General features: G+C 38.7%; 1 protein-coding gene and 1 non-coding gene across 2 annotated transcripts; both read left to right on the top strand.

Moving 5' to 3' along the window:
- The first annotated feature begins 11861 nt into the window (after positions 1-11861).
- Positions 11862-11935, top strand: trnai-aau (transfer RNA isoleucine (anticodon AAU)). Its single transcript has one exon. It is a non-coding gene; the product is annotated as a tRNA-Ile (tRNA).
- An 888-nt stretch (positions 11936-12823) lies between these two features.
- On the top strand, positions 12824-17975 carry LOC147187761 (translocating chain-associated membrane protein 2-like). Its single transcript, XM_086100193.1, has 11 exons — positions 12824-13025; positions 14006-14069; positions 14194-14303; positions 14919-15035; positions 15104-15162; positions 15865-15949; positions 16069-16139; positions 16222-16326; positions 16412-16555; positions 16745-16902; positions 17185-17975. Exons 1-11 carry the CDS (start codon positions 12906-12908, stop codon positions 17259-17261), a joined length of 1110 nt encoding a protein of 369 aa, XP_085956319.1. The 5' UTR covers positions 12824-12905; the 3' UTR covers positions 17262-17975.
- Positions 17976-17981: the final 6 nt, after the last annotated feature.

Raw genomic sequence — 17981 nt, 5'->3', positions numbered from 1 at the left:
GCAAAACCTGTAGACAGACAATATTCACTTCAACGAGAAAAACGACCATGTATAGTACGCCGTTTTTAGCCGGAGAAAGCCGAAACAAAAATGACCACTTATAGTAAGGCGTTTTTAGCAGAAGAAAATGACCATGTAGTAAGGCGTTTTTAGCCGAAAACCCCCCGACCATGTATAGTAAGGTGTTTTTAGCCGAAAAAATAGCCGACAAAAACGACCATGAATAGTAAGGCGTTTGTAACCCCCCAAAAACGACCATGTGTAGTAAGGCGTTTTTAGCCCAAAAAAAGACCATGTATAGTAAGGCGTTTTTAGCACCCCCCCCCCCCCCAAAAAAAGACCATGAAAAAAATGACCATGTATGGTGAGGCGTGTTTAGCAGAAAAAAATGACCGTGCAGTAAAGCGTTTTTGGCTGGAAAAAGACCATGTATAGAAAAGTGTTTTTAGCAGGAGAAAAACAACCATGTATTGGAAGGTGTTTTAAGCTGAAAAAAAATGACCATGTGTATGTAGTAAGGCGTTTTTAGCCGACAAAAACAACCATGAATAGTAAGGTGTTTTTAGCCGGAAAATAACGACCTATCTATTGTAAGGCATTTTTTAGCCCCCCAAAAATGACCATGTGGATGGAGAAAGGCGTTTTTAGCCGAAAAAAACGACATAGTAAGGGTTTTTTAGCTGAACCCCTGCCCCCCCCCCCCCCCCCCGACCATGTATAGTAAGGCGTTTTTAGCCGGACAAAAACGACCATGTATCGAAAGGTGTTTTTAGCTGAACCCCCCCCCCCCCCCTCCACCATGTGTAGTAAGCCGTTTTTAGCCGAAAAAAATGACCATGTACTGTATAGTTAAGGCGTTTATCCTACAAAAACAACCATTTATAGTAAGGTGTTTTTAGCCGGAAAAAAACGACTTATCGTAAGGCATTTTTTAGCCCCGCAAAAATGACCATGTGGATGGATTAAGGCGTTTTTAGCCCGAAAAAAATTACCATGTATTGTAAGGCGTTTTTAGCTGGGAAAAAAAACGACCATGTGTAGTAAGGCGTCTTTAGCCGGAAAAAAAACAGCGCCAAAAACGACCATGTATAGTAAGGCATTTTTGGACAAAATTTTTAGCCGAAAAAAAACGACCATGTATAGTGAGAAGTTTTTTTGCCGAAAAAAACGACCATGTATAGTAAGGCGTTTTTAGCCGAAAAAAACGACGATGTATAGTAAGGCGGTTTTAGCCCGTAAAAAACAGCCATGTGTAGTAAGGCGTTTTTATCCCGAAAAAAACGACATAGTATAGAAAGGCGTTTTTAGCCCAAAAAAAGGACCGTGTATGGAAAGGCGTTTTTAGCCGAAAAAAACGACCATGTATCGTAAGGCGTTTTTAGCCGAAAAAAACGACCATGTACCGTAAGGCGTTTTTAGCCGAAAAAAAGTCTATAGTAAGGCGTTTTTAGCCCGAAAAAAACGGCATAGTATAGTAAGGCGTTTTTAGCCGAAAAAAATGACCATGTATAGTAAGGCGTTTTTAGCCCGAAAAAAACGACATAGTATAGTAAGGCGTTTTTAGCCGAAAAAAACGACATAGTATAGTAAGGCGTTTTTAGCCGAAAAAAATGACATAGTATAGTAAGGCGTTTTTAGCTCGAAAAAAACGACATAGTATAATAAGGCGTTTTTAGCCCGAAAAAAACGACATAGTATAGTAAGGCGTTTTTAGCCGAAAAAAACGACATAGTATAGTAAGGCGTTTTTAGCCGAAAAAAACGACATAGTATATAGTAAGGCGTTTTTAGCCGAAAAAAACGACATAATATAGTAAGGCGTTTTTAGCCCAAAAAAAACGACATAGTATAGTAAGGCGTTTTTAGTCCGAAAAAAACGACATAGTATAGTAAGGCGTTTTTAGCCGAAAAAAACGACAGTATAGTAAGGCGTTTTTAGTCCGAAAAAAACGACATAGTAGAGTAAGGCGTTTTTAGCCGAAAAAAATGACATAGTATAGTAAGGCGTTTCTAGCCGAAAAAAACGACATAGTATAGTAAGGCGTTTTTAGCCGGAAAAAACGACATAGAATTAGTAAGGCGTTTTTAGCCGGAAAAAAATGACATAGTATAGTAAGGCGTTTTTAGCCCGAAAAAAACGACATAGTATAGTAAGGCGTTTTTAGCCGAGAAAAACGACATAGTAGAGTAAGGCGTTTTTAGCCCGAAAAAAACGACATAGTAGAGTAAGGCGTTTTTAGCCGAAAAAAAGGACATAGTGTAATAAGGCGTTTTTAGACGGAAAAAACGACATAGTATAGTAAGGCGTTTTTAGCACGAAAAAAAACGCCATAGTATAGTAAGGCGTTTTTATAGTATGTCGCGTTTTTAGCGACATACTATACTATGTCGTTCTTTTTCGGGCTAAAAACGCCTTACTATACATGGTCGTTTTTTTCGGCTAAAAACGCCTTACTAGTAACGACCATTTAGAGGAAGGCGTTTTTAACCCGAAAAAGACCATGTGTAGTGTTTCTGTCATCGAACCCAGGAAAACGTAACCAAGTGTTGTATTTTCACACAGAACTGAGCGCGGTTTGAACCAGGGTTGCCTGGACCACACGCCAGCATGTATACCTATACACTACAAATGACTGTGACTTGTCCTGCACTATAGGTGTATTTGACATGCACTTTAGAGGGTTTTCAGGAAAAAGTAACTAAGTGTTGTATTTTCACACATTACTGATGCAGGGTTTGAACTGGGGTCCCCTGGACCAAATGCAGGCATGTATACCTCTACACTACAAGCGACAGACACTTGTACTGCACTATAGGCGTATTTGACATTCACTTTCAAGGGTTTTGAGGAAAAAGTAAGTGTTGCATTTTCAAACATAACTAAGCAGGGGTTTGAACCGGGGTTGCCTGGACCAAATGCAGGCATGTATACCTCTACACTACAAGCGACAGACACTTGTCCTGCACTATAGGCGTATTTGACATTCACTTTCAAGGGTTTTGAGGAAAAGGTAACGAAGTGTTGCATTTTCACACATAACTAAGCGGGGGTTTGAACCGGGGTTGCCTGGACCAAATGCAGGCATGTATACCTCTACACTACAAGCAACAGACACTTGTACTGCACTATAGGCGTATTTGACATTCACTTTCAAGGGTTTTGAGGAAAAAGTAAGTGTTGCATTTTCAAACATAACTAAGCGGGGGTTTGAACCGGGGTTGCCTGGACCAAATGCAGGCATGTATACCTCTACACTACAAGCGGCAGACACTTGTCCTGCACTATAGGCGTATTTGACATTCACTTTCAAGGGTTTTGAAAGTAAGTGTTGCATTTTCAAACATAACTAAGCAGGGGTTTGAACCGGGGTTGCCTGGACCAAATGCAGGGATGTATACCTCTACACTACAAGCGACTGACACTTGTCCTGCACTATAGGCGTATTTGACATTCACTTTCAAGGGTTTTGAGGAAAAGGTAAGGAAGTGTTGCATTTTCACACATAACTAAGCGGGGGTTTGAACCAGGGTTGCCTGAACCAAACGCAGGTATGTATACCGCTACACTACAAGTGACTGTGACTTGTCCGCACCATAGGCGTTTTCTGACTGCACTTTCGAGGGTATACTAAGGCGTTTTTAGCCGGAAAAAACGACATAGTATAGTAAGGCGTTTTTAGCCCGAAAAAAACGACATAGTATAGTAAGGCGTTTTTTGCCCGAAAAAAACGACATAGTATAGTAAGGCGTTTTTTGCCGAAAAAAACGACATAGTACAGTAAGGCGTTTTTTGCCCGAAAAAAACGACAGTATAGTAAGGCGTTTTTTGCCGAAAAAAACGACATAGTATAGTAAGGCGTTTTTTGCCCGAAAAAAAAGACATAGTATAGTAAGGCGTTTTTAGCCGAAAAAAAACAACCATGTATAGTAAGGCGTTTTTAGCTCGAAAAAAACGACACAGTATAGTAAGGCGTTTTAGCCGAAAAAAAACGACATAGTATAGTAGGGCGTTTTTAGCCGAAAAAAACCCATAGTATAGTAAGGCGTTTTTAGCCCGAAAAAAACGACATAGTATAGTAAGGCGTTTTTAGCCCGAAAAAAACGACATAGTATAGTAAGGCGTTTTTTGCCCGAAAAAAACGACATAGTATAGTAAGGCGTTTTTAGCCGAAAAAAAACAACCATGTATAGTAAGGCGTTTTTAGCTCGAAAAAAACGACACAGTATAGTAAGGCGTTTTAGCCGAAAAAAAACGACATAGTATAGTAGGGCGTTTTTAGCCGAAAAAAAACCATAGTATAGTAAGGCGTTTTGAGCCCGAAAAAAACGACATAGTATAGTAAGTCGTTTTTAGCCGAAAAAAACGACATAGTATAGTAAGGCGTTTTTAGCCCGAAAAAAACGACATAGTATAGTAAGGCGTTTTTAGCCGAAAAAAACCCATAGTATAGTAAGGCGTTTTGAGCCCGAAAAAAACGATATAGTATAGTAAGGCGTTTTTAGCCGAAAAAAACGACATAGTATAGTAAGGCGTTTTTAGCCCGAAAAAAACGACATAGTATAGTAAGGCGTTTTTTGCCCGAAAAAAACGACATAGTATAGTCAGGCGTTTTTAGCCGAAAAAATCGACATAGTATAGTAAGGCGTTTTTAGCCCAAAAAAACGACATAGTATAGTAAGGCGTTTTTAGCCGAAAAAAACAACATAGTATAGTAAGGCGTTTTTAGCCGAAAAAAACATAGTATAGTAAGGCGTTTTTAGCCGAAAAAAACGACATAGTATAGTAAGCCGTTTTTAGCCCGAAAAAAACGACATAGTATAGTAAGGCGTTTTTGGCCGAAAAAAACCCATAGTATATTAAGGCGTTTTTAGCCCGAAAAAAACGACATAGTATAGTAAGGCGTTTTTAGCCGAAAAAACGACATAGTATAGTAAGGCGTTTTTAGCCGAAAAAAACAACCATGTATAGTAAGGTGTTTTTAGCCCAAAAAAACAACATATATAATAAGGCGTTTTTAGCCGAAAAAAAACCCATAGTATAGTAAGGCGTTTTGAGCCCGAAAAAAACGACATAATATAGTAAGAAGTTTTTAGCCGAAAAAAACGACATAGTATAGTAAGGCGTTTTTGGCCGAAAAAAACGACAGTATAGTCAGGCGTTTTTAGCCGAAAAAAACGACATAGTATAGTAAGGCGTTTTTAGCCCGAAAAAAACGACATAGTATAGTAAGGCGTTTTTAGCCGAAAAAAACGACATAGTATAGTAAGGCGTTTTTAGCCCGAAAAAAACGACATAGTATAGTAAGGCGTTTTTAGCCGAAAAAAACGACATAGTATAGTAAGGCGTTTTTAGCCCGAAAAAAACGACATAGTATAGTAAGGCGTTTTTAGCCGAAAAAAACGACATAGTATAGTAAGGCGTTTTTAGCCGAAAAAAACGACATAGTATAGTAAGGCGTTTTTAGCCCGAAAAAAACGACATAGTATAGTAAGGCGTTTTTTGCCGAAAAAAACGACATAGTATAGTAAGGCGTTTTTAGCCCGAAAAAAACGACATAGTATAGTAAGGCGTTTTTAGCCGAAAAAAACGACATAGTATAGTAAGGCGTTTTTAGCCCGAAAAAAACGACATAGTATAGTAAGGCGTTTTTAGCCGAAAAAAACGACATAGTATAGTAAGGCGTTTTTAGCCCGAAAAAAACGACATAGTATAGTAAGGCGTTTTTAGCCCGAAAAAAACGACATAGTATAGTAAGGCGTTTTTAGCCGAAAAAAACGACATAGTATAGTAAGGCGTTTTTAGCCCGAAAAAAACGACATAGTATAGTAAGGCGTTTTTAGCCCGAAAAAAACGACATAGTATAGTAAGGCGTTTTTAGCCGAAAAAAACGACATAGTATAGTAAGGCGTTTTTAGCCCGAAAAAAACGACATAGTATAGTAAGGCGTTTTTAGCCGAAAAAAAACGACATAGTATAGTAAGGCGTTTTTAGCCCGAAAAAAACGACATAGTATAGTAAGGCGTTTTTAGCCGAAAAAAACGACATAGTATAGTAAGGCGTTTTTAGCCGAAAAAAACGACATAGTATAGTAAGGCGTTTTTAGCCCGAAAAAAACGACATAGTATAGTAAGGCGTTTTTTGCCCGAAAAAAACAACATAGTATAGTAAGGCGTTTTTAGCCGAAAAAAAACAACCATGTATAGTAAGGCGTTTTTAGCTCGAAAAAAACGACACAGTATAGTAAGGCGTTTTAGCCGAAAAAAAACGACATAGTATAGTAAGGCGTTTTTAGCCGAAAAAAAACCATAGTATAGTAAGGCGTTTTTTGCCCGAAAAAAACGACATAGTATATAGTAAGGCGTTTTTAGCCGAAAAAAACGACATAGTATAGTAAGGCGTTTTTGGCCGAAAAAAACGACATAGTATAGTAAGGCGTTTTTAGCCGAAAAAAAACCATAGTATAGTAAGGCGTTTTTAGCCCGAAAAAAACGACATAGGATAGTAAGGCGTTTTTAGCCCGAAAAAAACGACATAGTATAGTAAGGCGTTTTTAGCCCGAAAAAAACGACATAGTATAGTCAGGCGTTTTTAGCCGAAAAAAACGACATAGTATAGTAAGGCGTTTTTAGCCCGAAAAAAACGACATAGTATAGTCAGGCGTTTTTAGCCGAAAAAAACGACATAGTATAGTAAGGCGTTTTTAGCCCGAAAAAAACGACATAGTATATAGTAAGGCGTTTTTAGCCCGAAAAAACGACATAGTATAGTCAGGCGTTTTTAGCCGAAAAAAACGACATAGTATAGTAAGGCGTTTTTAGCCGAAAAAAACAACATAGTATAGTCAGGCGTTTTTAGCCGAAAAAAACGACATAGTATAGTAAGGCGTTTTTAGCCCAAAAAAACGACATAGTATAGTAAGGCGTTTTTAGCCCGAAAAAAACGACATAGGATAGTAAGGCGTTTTTAGCCCGAAAAAAACGACATAGTATAGTAAGAAGTTTTTAGCCGAAAAAAACGACATAGTATAGTAAGGCGTTTTTAGCCCGAAAAAAACGACATAGTATAGTAAGGCGTTTTTAGCCGAAAAAAACAACATAGTATAGTAAGGCGTTTTTAGCCGAAATAAAAGACATAGTATAGTAAGGCGTTTTTGGCCGAAAAAAACCCATAGCATATTAAGGCGTTTTTAGCCCGAAAAAAACGACATAGTATAGTAAGGCGTTTTTAGCCGAAAAAACGACATAGTATAGTAAGGCGTTTTTAGCCGAAAAAAACAACCATGTATAGTAAGGCGTTTTTAGCCCGAAAAAAACGACATAGTATAGTAAGGCGTTTTTAGCCGAAAAAAACAACATAGTATAGTAAGGCGTTTTTAGCCGAAAAAAACGACATAGTATAGTAAGGCGTTTTTGGCCGAAAAAAACCCATAGCATATTAAGGCGTTTTTAGCCCGAAAAAAACGACATAGTATATATAGTAAGGCGTTTTTAACCGAAAAAAACAACCATGTAAAGTGAGGTGTTTTCAGCCCAAAAGAACGACATATATAATAAGGCGTTTTTAGCCCGAAAAAAACGACATGGTATAGTTAGGCGTTTTTTGCCCGAAAAAAACGACATAGTATAGTAAGGCGTTTTTAGCCGAAAAAAAACGACATAGTATAGTAAGGCGTTTTTAGTCCGAAAAAAAAACGACATAGTATAGTAAGGCGTTTTTAGCCGAAAAAAACGACAGAGTATAGTAGGGCGTTTTTGGCCGAAAAAAACGACATAGTATATTAAGGCGTTTTTAGCCCGAAAAAAACGACATAGTATAGTAAGGCGTTTTTAGCCGAAAAAAACGACATAGTATAGTAAGGCGTTTTTAGCCCGAAAAAAACGACATAGGATAATAAGGCGTTTTTAGCCCGAAAAAAACGACATAGTATAGTAAGGCGTTTTTAGCCGAAAAAAACAACATAGTATAGTAAGGCGTTTTTAGCCCGAAAAAAACGACATAGTATAGTAAGGCGTTTTTAGCCGAAAAAAACGACATAGTATAGTAAGGCGTTTTTAGCCGAAAAAAAACGACATAGTATAGTAAGGCGTTTTTAGCCCGAAAAAAACGACATAGTATAGTAAGGCGTTTTTGGCCGAAAAAAACCATAGTATATTAAGGCGTTTTTAGCCGAAAGAAACGACATAGTATAGTAAGGCGTTTTTAGCCCAAAAAAACGACATAGTATAGTAAGGCGTTTTTAGCCCAAAAAAACGACATATATAATAAGGCGTTTTTAGCCGAAAAAAACGACATAGTATAGTAAGGCGTTTTTAGCCCGAAAAAAACGACATAGTATAGTAAGGCGTTTTTTGCCCGAAAAAAACAACATAGTATAGTAAGGCGTTTTTAGCCGAAAAAAAACAACCATGTATAGTAAGGCGTTTTTAGCTCGAAAAAAACGACACAGTATAGTAAGGCGTTTTAGCCGAAAAAAAACGACATAGTATAGTAAGGCGTTTTTAGCCGAAAAAAACCCATAGTATAGTAAGGCGTTTTTTGCCCGAAAAAAACGACATAGTATATAGTAAGGCGTTTTTAGCCGAAAAAAACGACATAGTATAGTAAGGCGTTTTTGGCCGAAAAAAACGACATAGTATAGTAAGGCGTTTTTAGCCGAAAAAAAACCATAGTATAGTAAGGCGTTTTTAGCCCGAAAAAAACGACATAGGATAGTAAGGCGTTTTTAGCCCGAAAAAAACGACATAGTATAGTAAGGCGTTTTTAGCCCGAAAAAAACGACATAGTATAGTCAGGCGTTTTTAGCCGAAAAAAACGACATTGTATAGTAAGGCGTTTTTAGCCCGAAAAAAACGACATAGTATAGTCAGGCGTTTTTAGCCGAAAAAAACGACATAGTATAGTAAGGCGTTTTTAGCCGAAAAAAACGACATAGTATAGTAAGGCGTTTTTAGCCCGAAAAAAACGACATAGTATATAGTAAGGCGTTTTTAGCCCGAAAAAAACGACATAGTATAGTCAGGCGTTTTTAGCCGAAAAAAACGACATAGTATAGTAAGGCGTTTTTGGCCGAAAAAAACCCATAGCATATTAAGGCGTTTTTAGCCCGAAAAAAACGACATAGTATAGTAAGGCGTTTTTAGCCGAAAAAACGACATAGTATAGTAAGGCGTTTTTAGCCGAAAAAAACAACCATGTATAGTAAGGTGTTTTTGGCCCAAAAAAACGACATATATAATAAGGCGTTTTTAGCCCGAAAAAAACGACATAGTATATATAGTAAGGCGTTTTTAACCGAAAAAAACAACCATGTAAAGTGAGGTGTTTTCAGCCCAAAAGAACGACATATATAATAAGGCGTTTTTAGCCCGAAAAAAACGACATAGTATAGTAAGGCGTTTTTAGCCCGAAAAAAACGACATGGTATAGTTAGGCGTTTTTTGCCCGAAAAAAACGACATAGTATAGTAAGGCGTTTTTAGCCGAAAAAAAACGACATAGTATAGTAAGGCGTTTTTAGCCCGAAAAAAACGACATAGTATAGTAAGGCGTTTTTAGCCGAAAAAAACAACATAGTATAGTAAGGCGTTTTTAGCCCGAAAAAAACGACATAGTATAGTAAGGCGTTTTTAGCCGAAAAAAACGACATAGTATAGTAAGGCGTTTTTAGCCGAAAAAAAACGACATAGTATAGTAAGGCGTTTTTAGCCCGAAAAAAACGACATAGTATAGTAAGGCGTTTTTGGCCGAAAAAAACCATAGTATATTAAGGCGTTTTTAGCCGAAAAAAACGACATAGTATAGTAAGGCGTTTTTAGCCCAAAAAAACGACATAGTATAGTAAGGCGTTTTTAGCCCAAAAAAACGACATATATAATAAGGCGTTTTTAGCCCAAAAAAACGACATAGTATAGTAAGGCGTTTTTAGCCCGAAAAAAACGACATAGTATAGTAAGGCGTTTTTAACCCGAAAAAAAACGACATAGTATAGTAAGGCCTTTTTAGCCGGAAAAAACGACATAGTACAGTAAGGCGTTTTTAGCCGAAAAAAACGACATAGTATAGTAAGGCGTTTTTAGCCGAAAAAAACGACATAGTATAGTAAGTCGTTTTTAGCGGAAAAAAACGACATAGTATAGTAAGGCGTTTTTAGCCCGAAAAAAACGACGTAGTATATAGTAAGGCGTTTTTAGGGTAAAAATGCCTTACTATATATACTATGTCGTTTTTTTCGTGCCAAAAACGCCTTACTATACTATGTCGTTTTTTTCGGCTAAAAACGCCTTACTTTACTATGTCGTTTTTTTCGGCTAAAAACGCCTTACTATACTATGTCGTTTTTTTCGGCTAAAAACGCCTTATATACTATGTCGTTTTTTTCGGCTAAAAACGCCTTACTATACTATGTCGTTTTTTTCGGGCTAAAAACGCCTTACTATACTATGTCGTTTTTTTCGGCTAAAAACGCCTTACTATACTATGTCATATTTTTCGGGCTAAAAACGCCTTATTATACATGTCGTTTTTTTGGGCTAAAAACACCTTACTATACATGGTTGTTTTTTTCGGCTAAAAACGCCTTACTATACTATGTCGTTTTTTTCTGGCTAAAAACGCCTTAATATACTATGTCGTTTTTTTCTGGCTAAAAACGCCTTACTATACTATGTCGTTTTTTTCGGGCAAAAAACGCCTTACTATACTATGTCGTTTTTTTCGGCTAAAAACGCCTTACTATACTATGTCATTTTTTTCCGGCTAAAAACGCCTTATTATATATGTCGTTTTTTTGGGCTAAAAACACCTTACTATACATGGTTGCTTTTTTCGGCTAAAAACGCCTTACTATACTATGTCGTTTTTTTCGGGCTAAAAACGCCTTAATATACTATGTTGTTTTTTTCGGGCTAAAAACGCCTTACTATACTATGTTGTTTTTTTCGGGCAAAAAACGCCTTACTATACTATGTCGTTTTTTTCGGCTAAAAACGCCTTACTATACTTTGTCATTTTTTTCGGGCTAAAAACGCCTTATTATATATGTTGTTTTTTTTTGGGCTAAAAACACCTTACTATACATGGTTGTTTTTTTCGGCTAAAAACGCCTTACTATACTATGTCGTTTTTTTCGGGCTAAAAACGCCTTAATATACTATGTCGTTTTTTTCTGGCTAAAAACGCCTTATTATATATGTCGTTTTTTGGGCTAAAAACACCTTACTATACATGGTTGTTTTTTTCGGCTAAAAACGCCTTACTATACATGGTCGTTTTTTTTCCGGCTAAAAACGCCACACTATATACTATGTCATTTTTTCGGGCTAAAATTACCTTACTATACTTTCCTTTTTTTTTTTAATGACCATGTATGTCAGGCATTTTTTTAAAGGACAATGTGTATTTTTTTTTCACAACATGTATCGTCAGGCGTTTTGGGTTTTTTTTTTTAACAACCACTTACAGTCAGACTTTTTATTTAATGAGCGTGTATTTTATGTTTTTTTAGGACAATGTATAGTAAGGCGTTTGTTAAACAACCACGTATAGTCAGACTTTTTTTAATGATCTTGTATTGTATGGCTTTTTTGAAATCTATTTCTATCTATTGAAATCTGTGTTTTTAAACTGCAGAGCGTCTTCACTCAATCAAAACTGTGGCAAAAATTGCCACCTACAGGCAACAAAGCGAAACTGCTGTCTTTTCAGGTTGAAAGCAGAGCTGTGCGAGCGCGAATGTGGAGCCGAGTTCAGCGTCGTTGGGAAACGAGTCCGCTCCAAATATGTTCCCTGCCGCAAACAGAAGAAATCTGCAGAATTTCACGAATAGCTGGTGTATATGTCAACATGTTCAGAGCGTGCTAATATGGCCGGTTAGCTCAGTTGGTTAGAGCGTGGTGCTAATAACGCCAAGGTCGCGGGTTCGATCCCCGTACGGGCCATGTTTTTTTCATCTCTTTTAACGATATGGGGACAAGACTTCCATCATATGCATTTTCTGAAAATAAAAAAATGCATTCAAAATGGAAACAAGTGTTTCTTTGAAAAAGCAATACGATTGTAACATTTAATGAGTATTTTCACAAAACAGAAAAAAATGGTATCTTAGTAAGGATGTCCCAATCCCATCTTTTTTTTTTTGCAACTGAATCCGCACCCAAATCTTCCAAGACTTTTTTTTAAAGACCATGTATAGTTAGGCTTTGAAATGCTCCACAAATAAAGTTTGATCAATTGAGATTGGCTGAAAATCTATTTCCGATGATGTCGATCGGATCGGGACAGCCCTAATCAATGCATTTTTTTCCAAGTCACAAGAAATAGACTAACAATTCATTAGCCGCCCCCCCCCTAAAAAAATTTAAAATTAAATGTGATCCAATTCAATAGCTGCATCACAAAACAGGCTTTATCAAGACAACAATGCATTCTAAGGGTATTAACAATGTCAATTGTGTGTTTGGTTATACTTTTCGTTAAGTTTCAAAACTTCACATTAATACATTTTTGTACTTACACTTTTGATGGCGGCGCGGTTACACGCAGCGGCTCCTCTTGTGTTGTGATCTGGTTGAGAGGGAGGAAATTTCATCTGTGCACCGACAAGATATTTGACAATAAAGTTGGACTTGATTTATTATTTAAATAATCTGGTATAACAGACTACTTAAGGAGGGTGTAGTATATGTTTTCAATATATTTGTGGTTGCTCAACCACATACAATAAACGAGATGTGATGTCAAAACCAGATTTCACCTGATGCAAACGGCCTTCAGTGAGGTATTTCTGTCACTCGCCCTTTATGAAGACGCGCATGCGCAGTCCGCTGGGAAAGTTTCACTGAGGTTCACAGTCAGGAGAAGAGGGAGAAAAGATTGTCGAAAATTGTCAAATAGTTGCGGGGAATTGCGATGGCGTTTCGCCGAAGAAACAAAAGTTACCCTTTCTTCAGTCAGGAGTTTCTCATCCAGAACCACGCCGACATCGTTTTCAGTTTGGTGATTTTCATTTTGATTGGACTGATGTTCGAGGTGAGATGGACTTTCCAAGTTTCTTTCGTCTCCCACCACAGAGCTGCTTTCTGGTGGCATGGACATCATGGCGAAACTCGATGTGGACGTATTATTTTCCTGAGGGAGGGAAACAGTAACTTCTCATACCACAGCAGGACGTTTTGCAGACTTGGCGACTACTTGTGAGACGTTTTCGTGACCGGCAGTTCTTTGTAGTCGACAACGCAATAGCAACGAAAATCAGAGGAAATTAATGCTTGACAACTTATCGGCTACTTTGACACAAGTTTATCGGCCTAAACACTATTTGCATTCATGTTTTCAAGTTTCTGCGTGTCTGCAGAATTTTTGATTACAGTAATCACGTCACTTTACACAAACACGTACAAAAGGAAGCCGGATTAAGAAGGAAACAACGTGGCGTTGGCCTTCAAATTAAAAGTCAGGCGCTCGTTTCTGCATTCGAAACGTACACACGTCGCGAGCAGGCCCCTTTATTTGGGAAGCGGATGGACAAGAAGCATAAGTGTTGTATGGCGAAAAACTTGTCTAAATTTGTTGCTCACTGCCACGTCTTAAATTCAACCTCCCCCGCAGTCCTACCACGGGCATTTTTACATAAAACGACGCGTTGCAAAATACATGTATCACATCCAAACATGTTTAGCTCTGAATGTACTTTGGAAATAAGCCATACACAAATATTAAAATGAGCGATCTGTAGTGGGAGGGGGGGGGGGGGGGGTGTGTGTCTCCCCCTTTTTTCCTTGTAAAAGTTAACGTGTCACCTGACAAGACCCCATTCGGTCACCCTTTATTAGGTGTATGAACTATTGCCCGCAAAGTCTCTAATTCAAATGTACTGCGGGGGGGATCATTAATTTCATTAGACTGAAATCTATTATGTTCACATTAAAACCATTTGCTATACCAGCAGTGCTCACGTGGTGATGTCGTGTGTCTCGAATCATGAATGACCATTTGAATCTCCCTTACAGGCAACAGCAAAGACGGCCATATTGTTTATCCAGCCCCAGTACAATGTTACCACATTGACTCCAGGTATGCATATGGTGCATGGCAGTTATTGTGAAACATGCGGCGTTAGACTGTCAAAGAGATTTTTACCAATGAAAACCAGTCAATAAAGGTGTTTTCAACTCACCTGATGTGCTGTGCCCATAAGATGGAGAAGTGACATTGTATCATTACGGATGGAAGGACTGCGCCACCATCCTCTTCTACTTCTTTATTACCATCATCCTGCATGCAGTGGTGCAGGAGTATCTACTGGATGTAAGTACCACCAATCTGGGGGCTCGGTTAATTATAGGTGATCGTGTCCCTTTTAAGCACGTGTTGGTTAAAAAAAAAATCGTGTTCTGTCATGCTGACTATCCTGTCCATCTTGTTATATTCTAAAAAGAGCTTATTTTTTTTTTTTTTTTTTGCTTTAAAACTGATTCAAGCTTGTTGAAAAATGACAGTACACTGAACAGGAACTTTTTTTACGATTTAACTAAGCCATGCCAGACAGCACTTAAAATCAGTTCGATTTCTTGCGACAGAAAATATTCAAAGCCTATGTGGTCTGTTGAACCAGAATTTTTCGTTCTTTTTTTTTTATTTTTTTTTAAGACTAGTCATTTGGACTGCGCAAACTAATAGCTGTCTGACAGCCACATCGTTCCCTCTCTTGTGCAGCTGTTTTGAAAGCAGGCCAATAATGATTTAATTTCAGTGAAGTGACCACAATCCAGAGCATATCTAAACTGCCACTTCTTGTTTGGCAGCCTCTTCAAATAGCATCTTTTTTTTTTTTCCCTGCTCCCATTTATTTCAGTTTTTTTTAAAGACACACACTTGTTGAGTCAGCATTTACAATCCGCCGCGCGTCGTTCTCACTCCCAGAAAATCAACAGACGCCTCCATCTTTCCAAGAGCAAGAACACCAAGTTCAACGAGTCAGGTCAACTGTGTGTATTTCATTTGGTGTCCAGTGTGTGGAGTTTCTACATCCTCATTACTGTGAGTGTCGCACTCCTCATTTGCATCGATTTTCTTTGGACTTACAAGGGTTGTCTCTGAAACTACAGGAAGGATATGTTTTGCATCCCAGCAGACTTTGGGAAAACTATCCACATGCACACCTCAGGTATGATTGATGCGCGTCTTCTACGGGTCTGTTGAAAAAAGAAAAAAAGGTGATGAAGTAATACGAAAGGCTCCATCGTGACTCAAATGGAAAAACTGAAACTGAAATGCACAGTGCACTGCTGTCTGTTGCTTTATTTTTTAGCGAGCCATTTCCTGTTTACATAATATGACAGGAGCCGACTACCTTTTTTTTGTGGCAAGCATGGAGGGGGAAGTGAATTTCTCAAAAAAAAAAAAAAAAGGGGTGGGGAGACACATCCTACTGATGTTTGTTAAGTCACTTATCGAATGACATCATATGAAGGGAACCTCGACATATTTATTTCGGGTTGGCGGAGTGGCCCCATCAGTAATTATTCCATTGTGACTGGTTGGGCAAAATGGGGAAATTTAATTTCACGAAGTGGGAGGGAAAAAAATAGCGAAACTCTTCAGGGAAATTTTGGTTTTCGAAAGATGACTTGACACAAAGAGTCTGCGCAATTTGATTCGTGATCGGGGGAAACTGTTCCATCACGCCTGAAAACTTTTACCAAAAATGACATCATCCAAATGGACCGTACCATTTTCATTCATTTGAAACTGGGGGAATCAGAGTCACATGAATGTTCATCTCCAATTACAGTAAAAATAAAGAATATGTAAAAAAAAAAAAAAAATCTCCACTCTTGCCATCTCTTCTTATCGGTTTGTGATTCAGGTTCCAGGTCAAGTTTTTCTACCTCACTCAGCTGGCCTACTGGCTCCACGCTTTGCCTGAACTCTACTTCCAGAAAGTGCGCAAGGTCAGTCAGGAGGAAACATGTTTGCGTATGAGATTATACTCAGGTTAAAACGAATTTTTCAGAGTTGGAAACTTATGACGAGAACATAAAAGGTGAGCATGTGTTGGGTCATTTACCAGGAGGAGATCCCTCGTCAGCTGCAGTACATCGGCTTGTATCTGCTGCACATCTTGGCGGCGTATGTGCTCAAGTAAGCAGTCCTGCAAATTCAAAATCATTTCCAGTTGAAAACAAAAAAAAAGTGAATAAAACCGTTTGTGGACCTGTTTTAGTTTGAACCGCGTGGGTTTGGTGCTCCTCTTCCTCCAGTACGTCTCCGAGCTGGGTTTCCACATCGCCAGACTCTTCTACTTCACAGACGAGAACCACCAGAAAATGCAAGTTGACCCCGATTTTCATCACTTTTGTTCAAAGCGAAGCATTAAAAATGACCACGTACTGCGTCGGCGTTGTCCTCTTCAGGTTTGACATATGGGCGGCCAGCTTTGTCATTACTCGCATGACGACGCTCACGCTCATGTTTCTCGCCGTCGGGTTCGGTTTGGCCCGCTGCGAGAACCAGGTGCTGGACTGGGAGACCGGCAATTTTAACACTCTCCTCATCAGGTGAGGAATCCTCTCAATGTATTCACGAGATGTTATGGAGGCCACTGATTTTTATTAGTTTGGCAAAACTATAGTGAGTCTAAGCCACCACCAATCTGTGCTCCTCCGCTGACTGTCAATCATAAATCAAAAAAAAAAACTGTTCGATCGGGAGCGGCGTGATATAAACAGTCGGTCCATTATTTTCAGGTTGACTGTTCTTCTGCTGGTATGTCTGACACAATCTTGGCTCCTCTGGAAGTTTATCCGCTTCCAGCTGAGGCGCTGGAGGGAGTTTCGACATGAGCAAGCCGTCCGCAAGAAGGCCGCCAGCAAACAAGCTCTTCGGCCAATGAAGCGGGACTCTCGTGAGTACACAAGAGGGAAAAACTCGAGGTCGTGTTTGGAATCATTCAGCCATACTCCCCCTGTTCGCTCAATTGGCATTTTTTTATGTCGTGGGCTCTAAATGAAAAAAAAAAAGTTTGCAAAGGGGAGGGCTGAGCAGTTACGAGGGATTTTTGATTTGATTGATCAATGAATTTTGTATAAATGAATTTTCTGCTCTTATGACGCTAATATTTTGAAAGACTCTCGAGTTGTGACTTTTGTTCACCTTCTCGTTGTCATGTCTCTTACTCTCCATTTAGTTGGGCATTATGAAAATGGAGTCCTAAAAGCCGAGAACGGAACCTATCCTCGGATCAAAAAACTCAAATCCTCCTAAGGAAACATTCGGACTGAGCAGAGCAGTGGCCCGGTCCAAGCTGAGATCCCCGAACACAAAAGGGGCAAACTGGTGTGTCCTGGGATCCAGTTCCATCCCGACATGCTCCCGGTGACTGTGTGACAACAAATTTAGGGCTTGAATGCTGGAAAATGAAATCCAAGGAAATTTCTTGAGCCCAAGAGACATTTACTCTCCTCATCATATCTATTTTTCTACTTTTTTTTTTTTCCTTTTTAATACAGCCAAATGACCAGCTTTCCCATTTAAGGAGCAATCATGCCAGCAAAATGCCAGAAGTGTACAAACACAGTATGTAGCACGTTACTGTGTAGCAACGTTTGATTGTATGCATGTAATCCTCGTTACCAAGTACTGTATTGCTCGTTTGATTGCCGTTGAGCCAGCTTTGCTTCTTTTTTTTTCCCAGTCTGGTCCGTTGGGAGTAGCAAAAAAAAAAATGTTACATGATACAGGATTGTTGTAAGCCGGCCGGAATGTTCGCTCATATCATGTCGAAGGTAAGATGAGGGGGAGGGACTTTGGTCAGCTCGTGGAAAAGTCTTTCAAATTGACTCCCAAGTAAATCACGCTTCATATTCGTCACTTCCAAGACGCACATCGCAATGTACTTTACCGCATGCCGTTCCATGAAATGTCCTTGTGTTCAATGATGAATAATGCAATTTTCTGAAAGAAAAAAACAAACAAACACGTATG

This window comes from Hippocampus guttulatus, chromosome 20, assembly GCF_054856545.1.
Source record: "Hippocampus guttulatus isolate MCC_2025c chromosome 20, RoL_Hgut_1.0, whole genome shotgun sequence".
In the NCBI taxonomy this organism is placed as follows: domain Eukaryota; kingdom Metazoa; phylum Chordata; class Actinopteri; order Syngnathiformes; family Syngnathidae; genus Hippocampus; species Hippocampus guttulatus.
This window is presented reverse-complemented; position numbering and strand designations above follow the sequence as displayed.